Source organism: Pelmatolapia mariae, linkage group LG16_19 (assembly GCF_036321145.2).
Source record: "Pelmatolapia mariae isolate MD_Pm_ZW linkage group LG16_19, Pm_UMD_F_2, whole genome shotgun sequence".
NCBI lineage: Eukaryota > Metazoa > Chordata > Actinopteri > Cichliformes > Cichlidae > Pelmatolapia > Pelmatolapia mariae.
Genome location: NC_086241.1, coordinates 31777831 through 31793065, shown reverse-complemented (window position 1 = coordinate 31793065; position 15235 = coordinate 31777831). Strand labels below are relative to the sequence as shown.

The 15235-nt window shown below is 41.1% G+C and overlaps 1 protein-coding gene across 11 annotated transcripts in view; it reads right to left on the bottom strand.

Moving 5' to 3' along the window:
* dgkh (diacylglycerol kinase, eta) overlaps window positions 1-14444 on the bottom strand; it is a 108307-nt gene extending 93863 nt beyond the window's left edge. For 6 of the 11 annotated variants that reach the window (XR_010096454.1, XR_010096455.1, XM_063496754.1 and 3 more), the window contains exons 1-2: window positions 14164-14443; window positions 12827-13117 (exon numbers count right to left, since the gene is read on the bottom strand). Coding sequence is in view for 9 of the 11 variants with exons in the window: in XM_063496754.1 (XP_063352824.1) it covers window positions 12827-13105 (279 nt within the window). In the remaining 2 variants the exon portion in view is untranslated. Of the gene's footprint in view, window positions 1-12826; window positions 13197-14163 lie in introns of those variants that run through there. The other 5 variants (XM_063496762.2, XM_063496757.1, XM_063496758.2 and 2 more) reach the window with 5 other exon arrangements.
* Between the last annotated feature and the right edge of the window lie 791 nt (window positions 14445-15235).

Genomic DNA, 15235 nt, shown 5'->3' with positions numbered 1-15235 from the left:
CTCTCTCTGTGAGAGACTGCTTCCCTCTTACAAATGTAGAAGGCACTCTTTGATTTATCTACAGGAAACTGATTAGATAAAATGTGCCTACTGTCTATGATCGTGTGTGCATGTGTGTGAATGTGAACAGCAATTTTATGCATGGGAGACAAGGAATAGGACAAAAGTAGAGCAGAAAGGAAACCCATTACACACACACCACTCCTCATTTCTCTAAAGAGCTATAAACACACATCAGTCACTGAGCCTTGGGCCCAGAGGAAACAAAGAAGTAAAAGGAAAGAAAGATTAAAGGGAAAAGAAAGAAGAAAAGATAGCAAGAACAGTAACCCACTGACTGCTTAAGTGTGGCCAGCTTGATAGCAGTGGAGGGAATCGGTCTTCTTAGGACTTTTTCAAGTATTCTACATTTAGAGAAAAAAAATGCTCATGAAAAGCTGGGAAATTTTTATATTTCCAGAAACTGTTGCAGTCTCATGGTCTGTGAGATTAAAAGAGTTACTATCATAAATAAAAGTAGAAATTTTGAAAGCATGAGCCAGGATAATCTAAGTATTATAAAGGATCCAGTATTTTTTATTCCTTCTTATTTCTTGTTATTTCAATTTGGAGACAATTAATGAGCTAATTACAGCTAATGTAATGTAATGTAATGCTCGCTCAATTACAAACAAATCGTTTATTTTAAGCGATCTCTTCATGAAGGAATCCCTAAACTTCATGTGTTTAACTGAGACGTGGCAGCAAAGCATGGATTATATTCACTTGAAGGAAATCTGCCCGGCTGGCTGCTCCGTCATCGGAACTCCACGTCTTTCGGGACGTGGCGGAGGACTCGCTGTTGTGCACTAGGACAGATTCACATGCAGGCTGATGAACTCGGACTCCTTTTCTTGAGTTTCTTGAGTTGCAGATGATGTGATTTTTATCTGCGAAAAGCGCTATATAAATAAATTTTACTTACTTACTTACTTACTAATGGGAATACCATTACAATACCACGTACTAACATGAAACATTTACAAACCTCCTATCAACATTAATTGCACTTTGGCAAACTTAACCCTTAGCTACAAAACAAGCTAAGGGTTTTGGTTTTGTTGGGATTATAGCCTCTAAAATGATCCAAATATTTAATTACAAGAAAAAATAAGTCAACTTATTTAAAGTTTATTCAAATCTATTTAAAGTCAAGTCTCAAGTCATGAATACCATATCAGAGTCAAGGAGGGTTTTTTGTTAAATGCCTAAAAGAAGCACCTACCATAATATTGCCTGGTGTCACACAAATCGCATATATTTTATAGAGATTTTGTCAGAGTTTCCATGAGGTGTTAGGTAACTGACACTGATTTATCCTTTTAGAAGGTCACCTTATGGGGGAAAAGTTTAGAAACCTACTTTAAAACAAAGCCACCAACTTTTTCAATATATTTTTTAATAAGATTTGACTGTTTTCCAGGATCTCTGTTTTTTTTTAGTTACATTTACAATGAGGATCTCATCATTGACTTGGGGGCCTAAAAATAACTTTATATTTATTCTGTTTTAACATAGTTCTCTGTTGATATTAATAATATTTTAATTGTTCCACAGTGCTTTGTAACTTACTATAACTTCCCATGTAATGAGTTTTAAAGAAGACTGAAAGCGGTTCTAATCTGAAGCACAAATCTTTCTTTGCTAATATGAAATTTTAATTGCAGATATTTTTAAGATTATGTGTTATCTACATTATCTTTGTAAGGCATCTGTAGCTCTAACCTTACGTTTTTGTTGTTTTTTGCCTTATTAGATAGGGACAGTGAAGACTGACAGGAAAGTGGAGAGGGGTGAAGACTTGTGGTAAAGGGCCGCAGGTTGGACTCGAACCCGGGCCAGCCACTCTCAGCCATATGGGCACTTGCCCATCCCAGTGAGGTAAAGTGGCGCTAACATTACTATCATTGAAAAATATTTATAGAACAGGTTTTGGTCCGATTATGCAGTTTGCTCATCTCAGCTAGTTTTAATTTTGATGTTTTTTAAATAGCAGTTTTATAATAGAAACTTCACTGAGTCATTTCTTCCACATGACTAACAAATTTCCTGAGCAAGCAGAATATTTCACTTTGTCCTCAGTACTTAGGTTTTATAGTGTTGAGCTTTTTAAAAGGCTCAATATAGCACGAGCTATGAAAAAAAAACTGTCACTTCCTAATTTCTTGTTTTTTGCATTTCCCACACATTTCAGGTCATCAAACAAATATTAATAGTAACTAAAATAACCAGAGTAAATAGAAAACACAATTTTTAAATGATGACCTCATTTATTAAAGCCAAAAACCAATCCAAGCCTGCCTGGCCCTGAAAAAGTAATTCACGTAATTACTTTTTTCACATATCAAATCACTTAAATAGAATCTGTCTAAAATGGTGAAGTAGGCTAAAAGATCTCAAACATCAACACATCATGCTATGATCTAAAGAAACTCAAGAACTGATGACAAAAATATTATAGAAATGTTATAGACATGTATCAGTCTGAAAAGGGTTACAAAGACGTTTCTAAAGCTTTGGTACTCCAGTGAACCGTGATGAGAGGCATCAATGACTCATGCAGGAGAAATCTAAGGAACTGCACAGATCTCGCTTGTCTCAGTTAAGGTCAGTGTTCATGATTCAACAATAAGAAACGGACTGGGAAACAATTGCATACATATCGCAAACGCTTGACTGAAGTTCTTGCTCCCGAAGGTAGCACAACCAGTTATTAGGTTTACTGGGGAATAACGTTTTTACACAGGGCCAGGTGGGTTTGGATAACTTTGTTTCCTTAATAGATGAAATACAAACTGCATTTTGTATTTAGTCAGATTGTCTTTGTCTAATATTAAAGTGTCTTTGATAATCTGAAGCATGTAAGTGTGACAAATATGCAAAAAAAAAAAAATCAGGGAGGAGGCAAATCCTTCTTCGCAGCGCTGTACGCACACAGATGGAAATGCTGCATGGAAGGACATCATTCTCTCTGGGCTCACAGAGGAGAGGTGGGCCCCACACACACACATGTGTGCACACACATACAAAATGAAATGTGCACATACACACACACACACACACACACACACACACACACACACATGCAGGGCTATTTATAGCAAAGGAAAGCTGCTCTCTTAGGGGAGAATTACAAACAGACACGGAGGCCTGAAGCTGACATCCTGCCCACCAGCTGTGTCAACTTAAACACAGAAAACACGGCTGTAGAATAAAAGCTCACTGTGGATGAACATCACACACACTGGTTATGTCACACTGCAAGAAGTAGGCATGTGATGTTGGGAAACAAAAATATAGATTATTAGAAATGATGAATCCTTAACATTGTGAAATCATTACTCAAGTCCTTCTGTAGCTCTGCAGCACTTGAACAACTTTCTATTACTATCTTCCTGAACCTAAACTGAGATTAGTTAAGTAACACTGCAATTTTCTTTACTACTTTAGATTCATTAAAACTGATATGAATACACCTCAACATTATTCTCTTCTCATTTGTCTGGCTCTAGTCTCCTTTGCCATTGGTGGTGACTGAAGCAGGAAAACAACAGGAAAGAGAAACACTGTTCATTTTCTAAAAACATATGTCCACTTACATTAATTCTGTGCTTCCTTTTCCATAAGTTATGGCCTGAAGACTAAATTCCTGCAGCAGATTAAGATGCAATATCTCAAAGCTGACTTCCCTATAAGGCCTTAGCAGCTTGCTGCATAATTACAGTCAAAGGGGGACTGTATCACAGACATAGCAGTTGAGGTCATCTCCACATTTAGACCTTTTTGAGGTACTGACAACACACCAAGGTTTGGGGATCTCTTCCACAAAATCTCATGTGAACATAACTGTTGTTAGTACATCATACAGTATAGCATTGTCCTTTGGAGGACCACTGTTGACACGAGCGTGTGCACATATTGTGAGCTGTAAAAGGGAAAGGGGAGAGCCAGGTGATGACTGAGGAGCATAATGAACACCTATTTTATTTTTTAAACCTGTCCCGTTTGGTTCTTTTGCCATCAGAATTATTGTCTAAAGGCGAAGAAAGATGCCCAACGGATTTACTTTACCAAATGGACCATCCCAGCCTTGCCGTAATGGTCCATTTGATTTACCTTTTATTGTTTATTTTATTATTTATTTATTTTTTTTTTACTTGCTAAATACGGGACAGGGGAAAAGAAAAGGGAGAAAGAAAGAGGGGGGAAAAAAAAAAACAGCGGAGAAGAGGGACGGGGATAAAGGGCAAAAAACAAAAACCAACAAAATAAGCAGACAAAAAATACATATATCGATCACCTGGATCACCTGTTGAGAAAGAAAAAAGAAAACAAGCAGAAGAAAACGAGAGTAATAGAATAAACAACATCACAATGATATATGGGAATATAACACTAAATACTTAATATTAAACATTATTGTGCAGCACGTAAGATCGACAGCGCACAGTGTGCTTTGAGGTAGGAGCCAAAAAGGGTGTAGTTTGTGTGTGTGATCACCTGTGTGTACACCTGTGAGCATGAGCGCGCTTGTATTTAAAAGGTTCCTTAATGTAATGATCTGCTAGAGGGTGTGGGGGGCCACAGTCCCATCCTCCAGGGCATGAAGCAGGTATGGAGGAGATCAAAACTCCAGACATCCAGAGGCCCCCAGAACACAAGAGACCAAGGAAGACCAACAGAGGGGCAGCCGCGCCACTGTCCCAGAAAGAGCTGAGGAGAGCCCCAGATGAGGGATCACTCAGCAGCCGCGGAGCAGAAGCCAGGGGGGGTTGCAGTGACATGCCCCTCGGTCACTCAGCCAGCTGTGCCTGAGTGACCGAGCCCCAGGCCGAGAGGCCGAGGGCACCCCACCCCCGAAGTGGCCCGAGCGAGCCCCAGGTTCCAGGCCCCGATAAGCAGCCACCAAGGGGTGAGCCGGTGTGTACCCGGACGCCCACCCCCGGACACAAAGAACCACCAACGCACCGATGTCTGAGGGCGTCTGCCACCGGCAGGGGAAGTGGTGGGGGGAGATAGGCCTCCAAACCTTGGAGGGCCTGAGATGTCCCCAGAGAGGTGGCGTCTGATACCCAACCTGACATATAGACACAGACATACAGGCACACTCAAATACAAACATCCATTCCCACCCTCATGCTCTCATAGGCAATTACTCCACACTCAACCAACGTGGAGACAGACATAAAGAGACGCTGTACACACAATCACACTCCCCAAGCGTACTCTAAGAACCGGGTCTAGGTACCCTTGCCCCTGGAGGGGGAAACTGCACCCAGACCCAGGTGGTGTTACCCTTTTCCCTGCAGTGGGGAGAAGCAGACTGCCCCGACTCCGCAGCAGCAGGGAGGCCCCACACACCAGACCCCAGTCGGACGGCCAACTCCTCCTCCTAGCCCCCCCGCTCCAGCAGGCCGCAGAGACCGGGGGTGTGAGAAGACTCCAAACCTCCCTCTACCCGCTCATATGTAGTGTTGATGTATATGTGTTCTAAGGTGCAATTAAAACCCAGGAGGGCATGGAGCTACCTGCCAGAGAGCAGCAGGTAAGCGCATAGCCCCTCCTGATAGCCCTCAATGTCTACGTGTATTTAAAATTGAGAGGTGGGCAACGACGCCAGGGGTGAGGTGTACACCCTGATGGTAATTTGGAGTCCGTGTTGTGAGCCCACCCCCAAGATCCTATATGTATGTGTTATGAGAGTGTGAGTAATGTGAATGTCTAAGTTGTGAGATAAAATTGAGGCAGAGGACACCTATTTTATTAAGATTCAATACACACACACACACCCAATGCGAAAAGTCAGTTGTGTACCAAGTCCCACACATGCCTCCTGGGCAACCCCAGCCCATTCTTCTTTGACAGATCTCTCAAGATCCTCCAGATTTGATGGTCTTCTGGCATGGACCTTGGTGTTCAGTTCAATCCACAGATGTAGTTCTTCACCAGGAGCGACATTTCTTTGTGTTTGTTTCGTTGTTGTGTTGAAAGACAAAGCAACAACCCAGACCCATCTCATCTGACCAAAAGATGAGCTTAAGAGTATACATAATCTTTCTCCAGGTTGTCCTTAGCATACTTCAGTCTTCCAGGCCTGTTCTCTACTACTCCTTTACTGTGTGTCTCTCTCTGAATTTGTTAATGGTACTTCTCACTCCAGTTTTTTAGACTGGGAACTTTGTATATCCATTTCCTGATTTGTGAGCATCAACAATTCTTCTTCTCGAGTTTAAACCAATGTCTTTTGTTTTTGACATGATGTTTTCTGACATAAGAGCTTAAAGCCTTTCTGAAGTTTTTATACTGTGTGTAAGATAACCTTCAGTTTGAACTTGATTTTAGAAGGTTTGAGCATTACAAAGTTAAAGCACATCATTGCACAGCAGTGGTTTGTTCTATGGGTGGATAAAAAGGTCAGTATATAATGCTGACCCTGGTCATTTTTGTTTTTTCTGAAAGAATGATTTTCTAAAGAAAACTTGTATGTTTAGAAATGCTATGTTGAAAATCCCACACTCTGTTAAAAAAATTTTAACAAAAACTTTAAATTTCACAGGGGGCTAATAATTTTGTCCTCATCAGTATGTGTATTGTATATCCCAGTGTGTTTCACAAGTGAGAGAACAACACGGTGAGATAAAATCCTTACAAACCTGTTTGGTATGAAAGCCATTGTATGTTGAGGTCTTGCAAGTCCAGAGAAAACTTTTCGACTTTTTGACTTTTAGCAGAGAGTGGTAAAGTGGAATTTGAAGTTCATCCACAGCAAAAGAAATGACTTTGCTCTAGTTGGACGTTCTAGTTTCTATTTTGTTCCTCCTTGGCCTCCATAGTTCCTTTCCTTGTCTTCATCTCCTTCCTGTTGCCAAGTAGGCCAGAAGTGATCTATAAATAGTCCCCCTGCTTGCCTCTGTACACGGCTTCTCTCTTTGGCTAAACTGTGAGAGAGAGTGGGTCCTGTGCCAGAGAGAAATGAGTAACCTGAGCACCATGTACCTTACACCCATACTTTGCCTGGCCACTGACAGCGGGACACACAGCACAGGCTACAAACAACATGCACAGACATACACACAAAAACACACAAACACACAAACTGATACAATGGACAAAGGCACAAGCAGTTCAAATGAATTCAGCAGCTGTGGTTGGTGGATAAGAGCAGAGCAGGAGTTCCCTAGGAGGCTAAACGAAGAGAGCAGAGCAGACCTACGTCCTGTCTTTGACAATACCCAGACAAACAGTCAGACACTTAACTCACACAGAGGCAGTTCGAGTAAGACCTTATGAACTTAAGCTGTGACTAGCTGGTCTTTTATGTTTCTTACCTTAAAGCCCGGAGCAGCGTGTTTTATACCAACTATAAGTCTCTTCTCAACCTCACTGAAGTTTGCTTGATATTGGTAGATTTTTTTTAAATGTTTCTGATCACTTTATTCCATAGTGTTATTAGAGTACTGTCACCATAACAAGGTTGTGACTCCCAAGAAACCACTGTGCCTCGCTTGCAAAGTCCTGTGAATCGGCAATCTTTTACACTATTTTTATGTCCAAACAATATATAAATGTATCGGCTTTAATGCTTCTGTCCAATTGCTGTATTTACCATTATGTGTAATTATGCTTTTAACAAACATAAGAAGCATCAGTGAAGCAAACCTAAAAAAGTACCATAGCTTGTAAACCACTGTGCAGGAAATATGTGCCAACAGTAGTCTTGTATCTTTCTTTATTCTTCCCACTGTTGCCACTCCATTTTTTTTATATTTGGTTTTGTTAGCACTCTGTGGGAACATGTATGCTCTTGCACCAACTACAAGTAAAAACGCATCCACCATAAAAAAAACCCAAACCAAATTAAAGAAATAAAGTTGAGTTTCAAAACTAATTCCTGTTAAAAGACTCTTTGGTTATCTGCCTTTAGTCTTCTTGGAAACTGGCTGGCAGCTGAGAGAAGCCCACTGTTTCAACCATCACTCCATGCAGTTAGGCTCTGTTATACATCCATTACCAAATCATTTGTCATTGCTGAGTAAGGCTGGAGTTCTTGGGGAAGCAAGTCGTTTGGGCACCAGTGCTGAATCTCTCCATTTCTTCCTACACATCCGCCACTCTCCTGCAACTTTCTTGGCATATTGTCCTCTCTTGTGGGTGTAATTGCAACTCTGTAGTCTTCCTCCTCAAACTCCCACCACATGCTAAAATTTCACCATAGTGAAGGGAAAATTACAATACAACGTGTAGTTGGGACAGGGTAATTCCCTTGTGATTTCCTTTGTGCAACTGGACCACATATATGGGGAGTTATACATGTGTCAAGTGGGCACACGGGATGTTATTGAGGCCAGTAATTTCCACACAATTATCTCAGTAGATTTAGCTACAAGCTTTGAACAGAAGAAGCCTCAACTTAGCAACTTACTTCAGAGAACATAATTATGTACATTTACTATTTGGGAGCAAGTGAGATATAGGTTATCTGAAAGTGGAAGGCAAATGTAAAAGTATGGTGTCTTTTGTCTTTAGCAATTTAAGTATTACTTAAATTCATAATCATATATACATAATCGCATACACCCAAAGTAAGCAATATAATAATAGCAATGTAATAAATAGATTGTTTTTCTGTGACATTTACTTCCTCTTTGAGTTGAAGAAACTGATTTTTGTTTTTGAGTTATTTAGTTTTTGTTAAGTAAGCCTTGAGACAAGACACCAGGTCAGTTTTTCTGCTACGTCAGCACTTCCCAGGTGATAAAAGTTCAGGTTCTACATCAGTAATTCTTCAGCTAAAGGGACTTTAGCTACAATATTATATATGTTCTGCAATACTCTGTCGTTTTATATTTGCTCCTTTATGTTTACAGTTGAGTTACTCAAGCTGTCCTTTATTTCTCTTCATGTTAAAGTAACCATCAGAATGGTAAATGGTAAATGGCCTGTATTTGTATAGGGCTTTACTTAGTCCCTAAGGACCCCAAAGCGCTTTACACGTTCAGTCATCCACCCATTCACACACACAGTGGTGATGGCAAGCTACATTGTAGCCACAGTTGCCCTGGGGCGCACTGACAGAGGTGAGGCTGCCGGACACTGGCGCCACCAGGCCCTCTGACCACCACCAGTAGGCAACGGGTGAAGTGTCTTGCCCAAGGACACAACGACCGAGACTGTCCGAGCCGGGGCTCGAACCGGCAACCCGCCGATTACAAGACAAACTGCCAACTCTTGAGCCACGATCGCCCCATGCTTTATTAATCACTAAGGAAGTTATGTGATTTATATTTAACAAAGCTGTGACACCATGAGTGCAGTGGGTTGCTGGCTTGATGTCACGCAAAACTCAAGTTGTCTTGCTGAAGAGTGGAACATCTCAAAAACAAATAGCGGAACAAATAGCAATCCCATTTATATCACATCAGTTATATCAAAAGAAAATATTGAACTTATCCTGAAAGAGTCTGTTTGTGTATTTATGTTCTGTGGCTGAAAATGAAACTGAAAATGTCTACGTTAACTCAACAAGCACTTTGATTTACTGGAGTCAGAAAATGCATGTTATCCAAATATGCAAGCACTGTTACTGTAATACTTGGCTTTGCATTAACATAAAAATAAATTGATTGCCCTAATTCTTTTATGGTCATGTTAACTTATTCAGGTTTACACTGTTATCAAGATGAAGTACTTAAAAAAAAAGAAAAAGAAAAAAAAAGAAAACGACGTAAATATTGCACAGTCTAACCTTTACTGCCATACTGAGTAGCCCCTTCTTGCAAAGTTAGACAATACATCCAGAGAGACTTCCTAATAAATGTCAGTTAAATTTAGGAAAAAAAAAAACAAAAAACAAAAAAAATCTCCAACATCTTATATATCTCATATCCAAAAAGCCAGCCCTACACTTTCCATAAAAGGAAACCACAGTGTGTCACATCTCTCTGCTATATCTCCACCCCACTCCCACTAACTCAGCATATCTGCTCTGGATTATTTTATGTCAAGCTTGCAGAGCTATCCCGATTCCCTGGACAGCAGTAACAGCAGCACAACAGCAGCAGGTTCTGGCATGCCATCAGCTCTGCTTTCAATCACACAGCTACAGCATTAGTCACACGTTTATAAGCTCTCTTCAACTACAACAGCACCCCCTCCAAAAAAAAACAAACAAAAAAAAAAAAACAGAGGGGGCTGAGAGTGGAGATGACAGCAAAGAGGCTATGAAAAGATTATTATTCATCCTTACATTTTGGCTATAATAATAAATATGTAGCCCAAGTATACTGAATCTTTTGTGCGATTATTGTCATAAACTCACTTAATGGCTGAAATGCATTGCACAGCAATGTATGTTTATCACTATAGAGAGAAATATCCATTTCTAATTTCTATTTCTATTTCTAATCCCTCCCATGTACAGTCCAATCCCATTAGTTTTTGTATAAAAGAAGAGCTCCCGGAACAACAACAGTGGGCTTATATCAATAATAATTGATATAAGTCAGAAAAACAGCTGCAGTGACTTCAGCTGCATTATTCAGTGTTCTTCTGTCACGAGTCAAGACTTTCATTGCAATCAATATCAATGTTACCATATGAGCGTCCATTTTTCCTTAAATTGACTTTGTTGCCCACAGTAGATCGTATGAGATGTTGTTATATGAGCTTAATAGCTTATCTAATTCTGCCTGAACAACCCCCCTGTTGACTCTTTTCTTTCATTCCTCCTACTCTAAAAGCTTTCGAGAGCTTTCGTGTTACATTATATGAGTTGTTAACTTGGACATTTCCGATTCAAGTTAGCCGTCTTTCCCTTATTACATTCTGTCTGCGTTTTGGTTTACTGACAAGCCTTTCTTGGAATTTTTGGAAATTTTCAAACTTACGCAGAAAGGGCATATCGGAGGTCATTATGGGATGAGATTTACTCCGTGCCATACGTGCCCCCTGTAACTAAACCGGTCTAACAGGCAGGCATTACCATGGAGTTGACCAATAAGGGACGGAAGATGCCGTTGTCTGTAGCAACCAAAGAACCAGAGAGATAGTGGACAGACAGAGGGATGGACACAGACAATGTGACGGGCAAGCGTATGCACATACATGCATGCACACACAGATCCAGAGCTGTGCAAACAACCCAGTGGAACAACACTCAGTGAGTCAGTGCCTGCATGATCCATTAGGAACTCTCAGCACAGACACACACACCGAGAGAAAACTCAATGACCCACACGAAAACAAGTCTGAGACCTCTGTTAGCGCTAAGTCAACATGCTAGGCAAACTGATGCAATTACAGCAGAAGTGCTTTATACCACTGATAATTCTACAGTGACATGGAGCCTGCTGAATATAGTGTGGCAGAAGAGATTAGGGCTATCTGGGCTGTCTGCCAACCGATGCAATTAGCATCACCTTCAGTATATACATTGCTGCAGTCAGGAGCGTACATCATATCAACCTGCCTTTTATTCACTTTTTCAAACTCCAGCCAAACTTCATGGATGACAGGCGAATAAAGAATGACTGATGGAAAAATCAGCCTACAGCAAACAGTCCTTGAGGAAAATTCAACAAACATTAGCTGATGAGACAGTCATTCACCTCTGTTTACACTTAAGACTATATATTATATCACCCTTTAGGTCAGCCCTTGCCTGACATAACAACGTTGCAACTGCAAACATTTATGGCTTTAAGCTTCTCAAATCTTTTCTGTTGCATCTCTCAGAATAATGAGCTTTTTGTTTCTTACTAGTCACTCTAAGCAAAACTGTTTGAATTTAGTAACTTCTGATAACATTTTATCATTATTTATAGCATTACATTATTATTCATAACATAACAATCAGCATCAAATCTTTGATTTTTTTTAGTAACTTCTTAATTAAATCAGCACAAATATCTCTTAAAGTGTTTCCTCTAGGTAGCATTTTAGGAGATTTTGCATAAAAAATGAATGTCCAGACATTCCTGAGCCCCAAGTCTCTAAATATATCCCCATGTTGAATAATGAAGATGGGGTGGAGCGGAGCAGTCAATAATTAAGTGGATCCCTTGATGTGGGAGGGTGGCCCTCATTAAGAGTGTGAGCCAAGAAAGCTTGGGTGTCAGAGACGAAGAATCTGCACAACATACTCTCACTTAGTCCTGCGTGTCAAACAGAGAGATGCAACAGATTGCAAACAGATGCGAAACAAAATGTTTTATCATAAAGGCTGAAATGTATACTTCATTTTCTGTCAGGTCAAACTGACTTTAAGGCCAGAATGACATTCAAGGCTAAAGAACTGTGCACACCATAGATGAAAATTTAACACACAAAAAGATGTTGCTATCATAACGAATAATTGCTTTCTTTTGCTTGAGTAGACTTTGTTGCCAACAACAGATTCAATAAGTTATGATTAAATAATCTTAAATCTTAACGTAAAGAAAATAATTACATCTGCAATTTTGCCCAAATAACCCCCTTTTACTGATTTTTATTTCACACCTTCCATAGAAAGACAGAGCTTTCATGTTACATGTAAATGGTTAAATATAAGTCTATCCTTGCTTCTTACTTCACTTTACTGGTATCTTAGGCATCAGTAAGGCTGAAAGACAATAAAGCTCTGCGCACAAATGAAACTGTTGAATGTCCAAAGCAGCAGGTAGATCCTTGGTGCTGTCATAGCAAACGTTGCTTGGGGATAACCCAGCAGCCAGGGAGCAGCTAGTCCCAGCAAACACACACACTAAATCAGATATCAATACAAGCAGAGAAGCGACAGTTGCCTTACCTTGCTCCTGATCTGCCCTGAGGTGGACACTTTCCGGATGAGTTTCTGGGGGCCTTCCTGCTCTGCCTCGCTATCGGAGGACTCCTCCGTAGCGCCGGAGCCGGCGACAGCGCCCACCACATGGGCATGGATCCCCGCCGCGGACGGCGGCCCTTTCTCCGGCTCCTGTCGAGGGGAGGGATAAAACCAATCGGGGTTAGCCTTCGCCTCCGCCGTCCCCTTCCTCTCCTGGAGGCGAGAGCTGCTCAGCGGCTGGGAAGCGTCTCTCCTCGCTGTCATCTCTCACTGCCTCTATGACAATAAAGACGGCTGTGTTTGCTGGAGTGTGTGTGGGCCGGGAAACGCATAGGGGATGTAGCATGTCGCGGCACAGCGGGGATGGGCTACACGGCGTTTATATATAGATATTAAAAAAGGAGCCGAGTCTCTGTTTTGTTGCTGGTTATGGTTCCAGCCTGCACGGCCAGTCCAGACTGAGGCTACAGACCGCCTCATCCACTCCGTAAACCGGGGAACTTGTCCGTGGAATGGCAGACCCTAGCGGCTGTCTGACACAAACACGAGAGAAATTAAACTACTTTTGAGTTGTTGTTTTTGCCTGATGTGATGTTGAATAACTCATATGCACACTAAAGACTATTATAAGTAGGTTTCTAATATACACATCACAGTGATAACTAGCTAAGAGTTATACGGTAGTGGCACTGTAATTCATAGAAATAGTCTCATAATATTTGTTTCTATTTATAGCTGCTGTTGTGGGCCTAATGAGAGTTATATAGGAGTTATGAACATATAGGCCACAAAGGCATAATATTTTCTGTATTTTCTTCAATATTTTTCTATAAATATACAATTTTTCCGTGTTATAATCCAAGTCCAAATAATTCACTTTTATGTATGTAACTAAACCGTTAAACTGATTTGACAAGACAGCGTTAAGTTTAATTTCCATGAAGCGGACAACAGTTTTACTTCGATTTAAAAATAAAGGAAATGGACAGACTGTGTGGGTGAAAAAAGAATCAAAAACTGTTGTTTATCTGAGAACCGTTAACTAAGACTTACGAACGTCCCACGACACAATTTAAACGGGCCACTTATTTAGTTATTTATTTATTTAACAGAATGACAGCCCGTCGTAATAACGCCAATGAGGGGGTAAAGGCACCTCGCGCGCGCAGTCTTTAGCGGACCAAACACCGCCAAAGTGTGCAAACTCACAAACAGACCACGCGAGTCGTCTCACTGTTTTCCTTTCTTTGGAAAAACTCAAAGTAGAATGGGATACGGAGCGATTCAAAACAAAGTCTCCACCAGTTTTGAACGTTACTAACCAGTTCCTCCCAGGCTGGGCTGCGGCTGTAAGGGTAGACATCTTCCATAGTCCCAGACCTCAGCGTCCGCTCCGGAGAGAAAAGAAACGAAATTAGGGAAGGAAGGTGGAGGAATTCACAACCTGCCTCGCGCTCACTGGCCTCGCTACGCCACTCATGTGCACACCGAACAGATTGGACTACACACTCGCCTCGTCCTCCCACCGCTCTCCTCTCCTCCTCCTGCCCGCTCCTTTCCTTCTCCTCCTCCTCCGCGACGTTCTCTCTCTTCTTTCAAGAACCGGGCTTATTGGCGTTACACGTGATAAATGTCAAAGCGATTTAAACTGCCGGGGCTCGCTCGGCACGGCTCGCTCGCGGGGGGGGGGGGGGGCGCGAATGTGTGTAATCCAACTGTGTGCACGTGTGAGCACAATTGTGAGGGTAGTTTCAATGACGTCATCTATAATCATTGCCGGTCCGGATTTAGTTAGCATATTTTTTTTCTCAGTGTTCTCAGATTTTCCCCCACTCTTCGTGTCATTTCAGTCCAGTAAAACCCACGCCCCTCCAGTTACTCTCTGGCAGCTCCGAACACTTCGTTTGACGTTAGTTTGATGATAATGTTGTAGCTGTCAGGTTGCTTTATGGAAAGGATTGTTTAGTTTCATAGGAAGAATAAATATGTAACCTGGACCATACACAGTACAGTGTTACAGAGGGAGTACCTACAACAACTCCAAGAGGAATTCCGTATATTTCGGAATTTTTTGAAAGCGTTACTTACAAGTACAAAGGGTACATTATGTACTTTACCTAGAGGAAGGTCATAATTGTACTGAAGTAATGGTGCAGATGCAGGGCTGGACTGGGACAAAAAATCGGCCCGGGCATTTTGACTCGAGACCGGCCCACCAGGTAAAAAATAAAATAAAAACAAATGCTGTTGTGACACTGATGTACACTGTCTTGTTGGTATATATGTATGATTTCTATACATTTTACATCAGATAAAAACTTTGGTCGTAAGATTCAGATAATTATTTGTTAAAAGCTAGAAATTTTAAATGAAAATAAGAAAGAAAAGTATTTC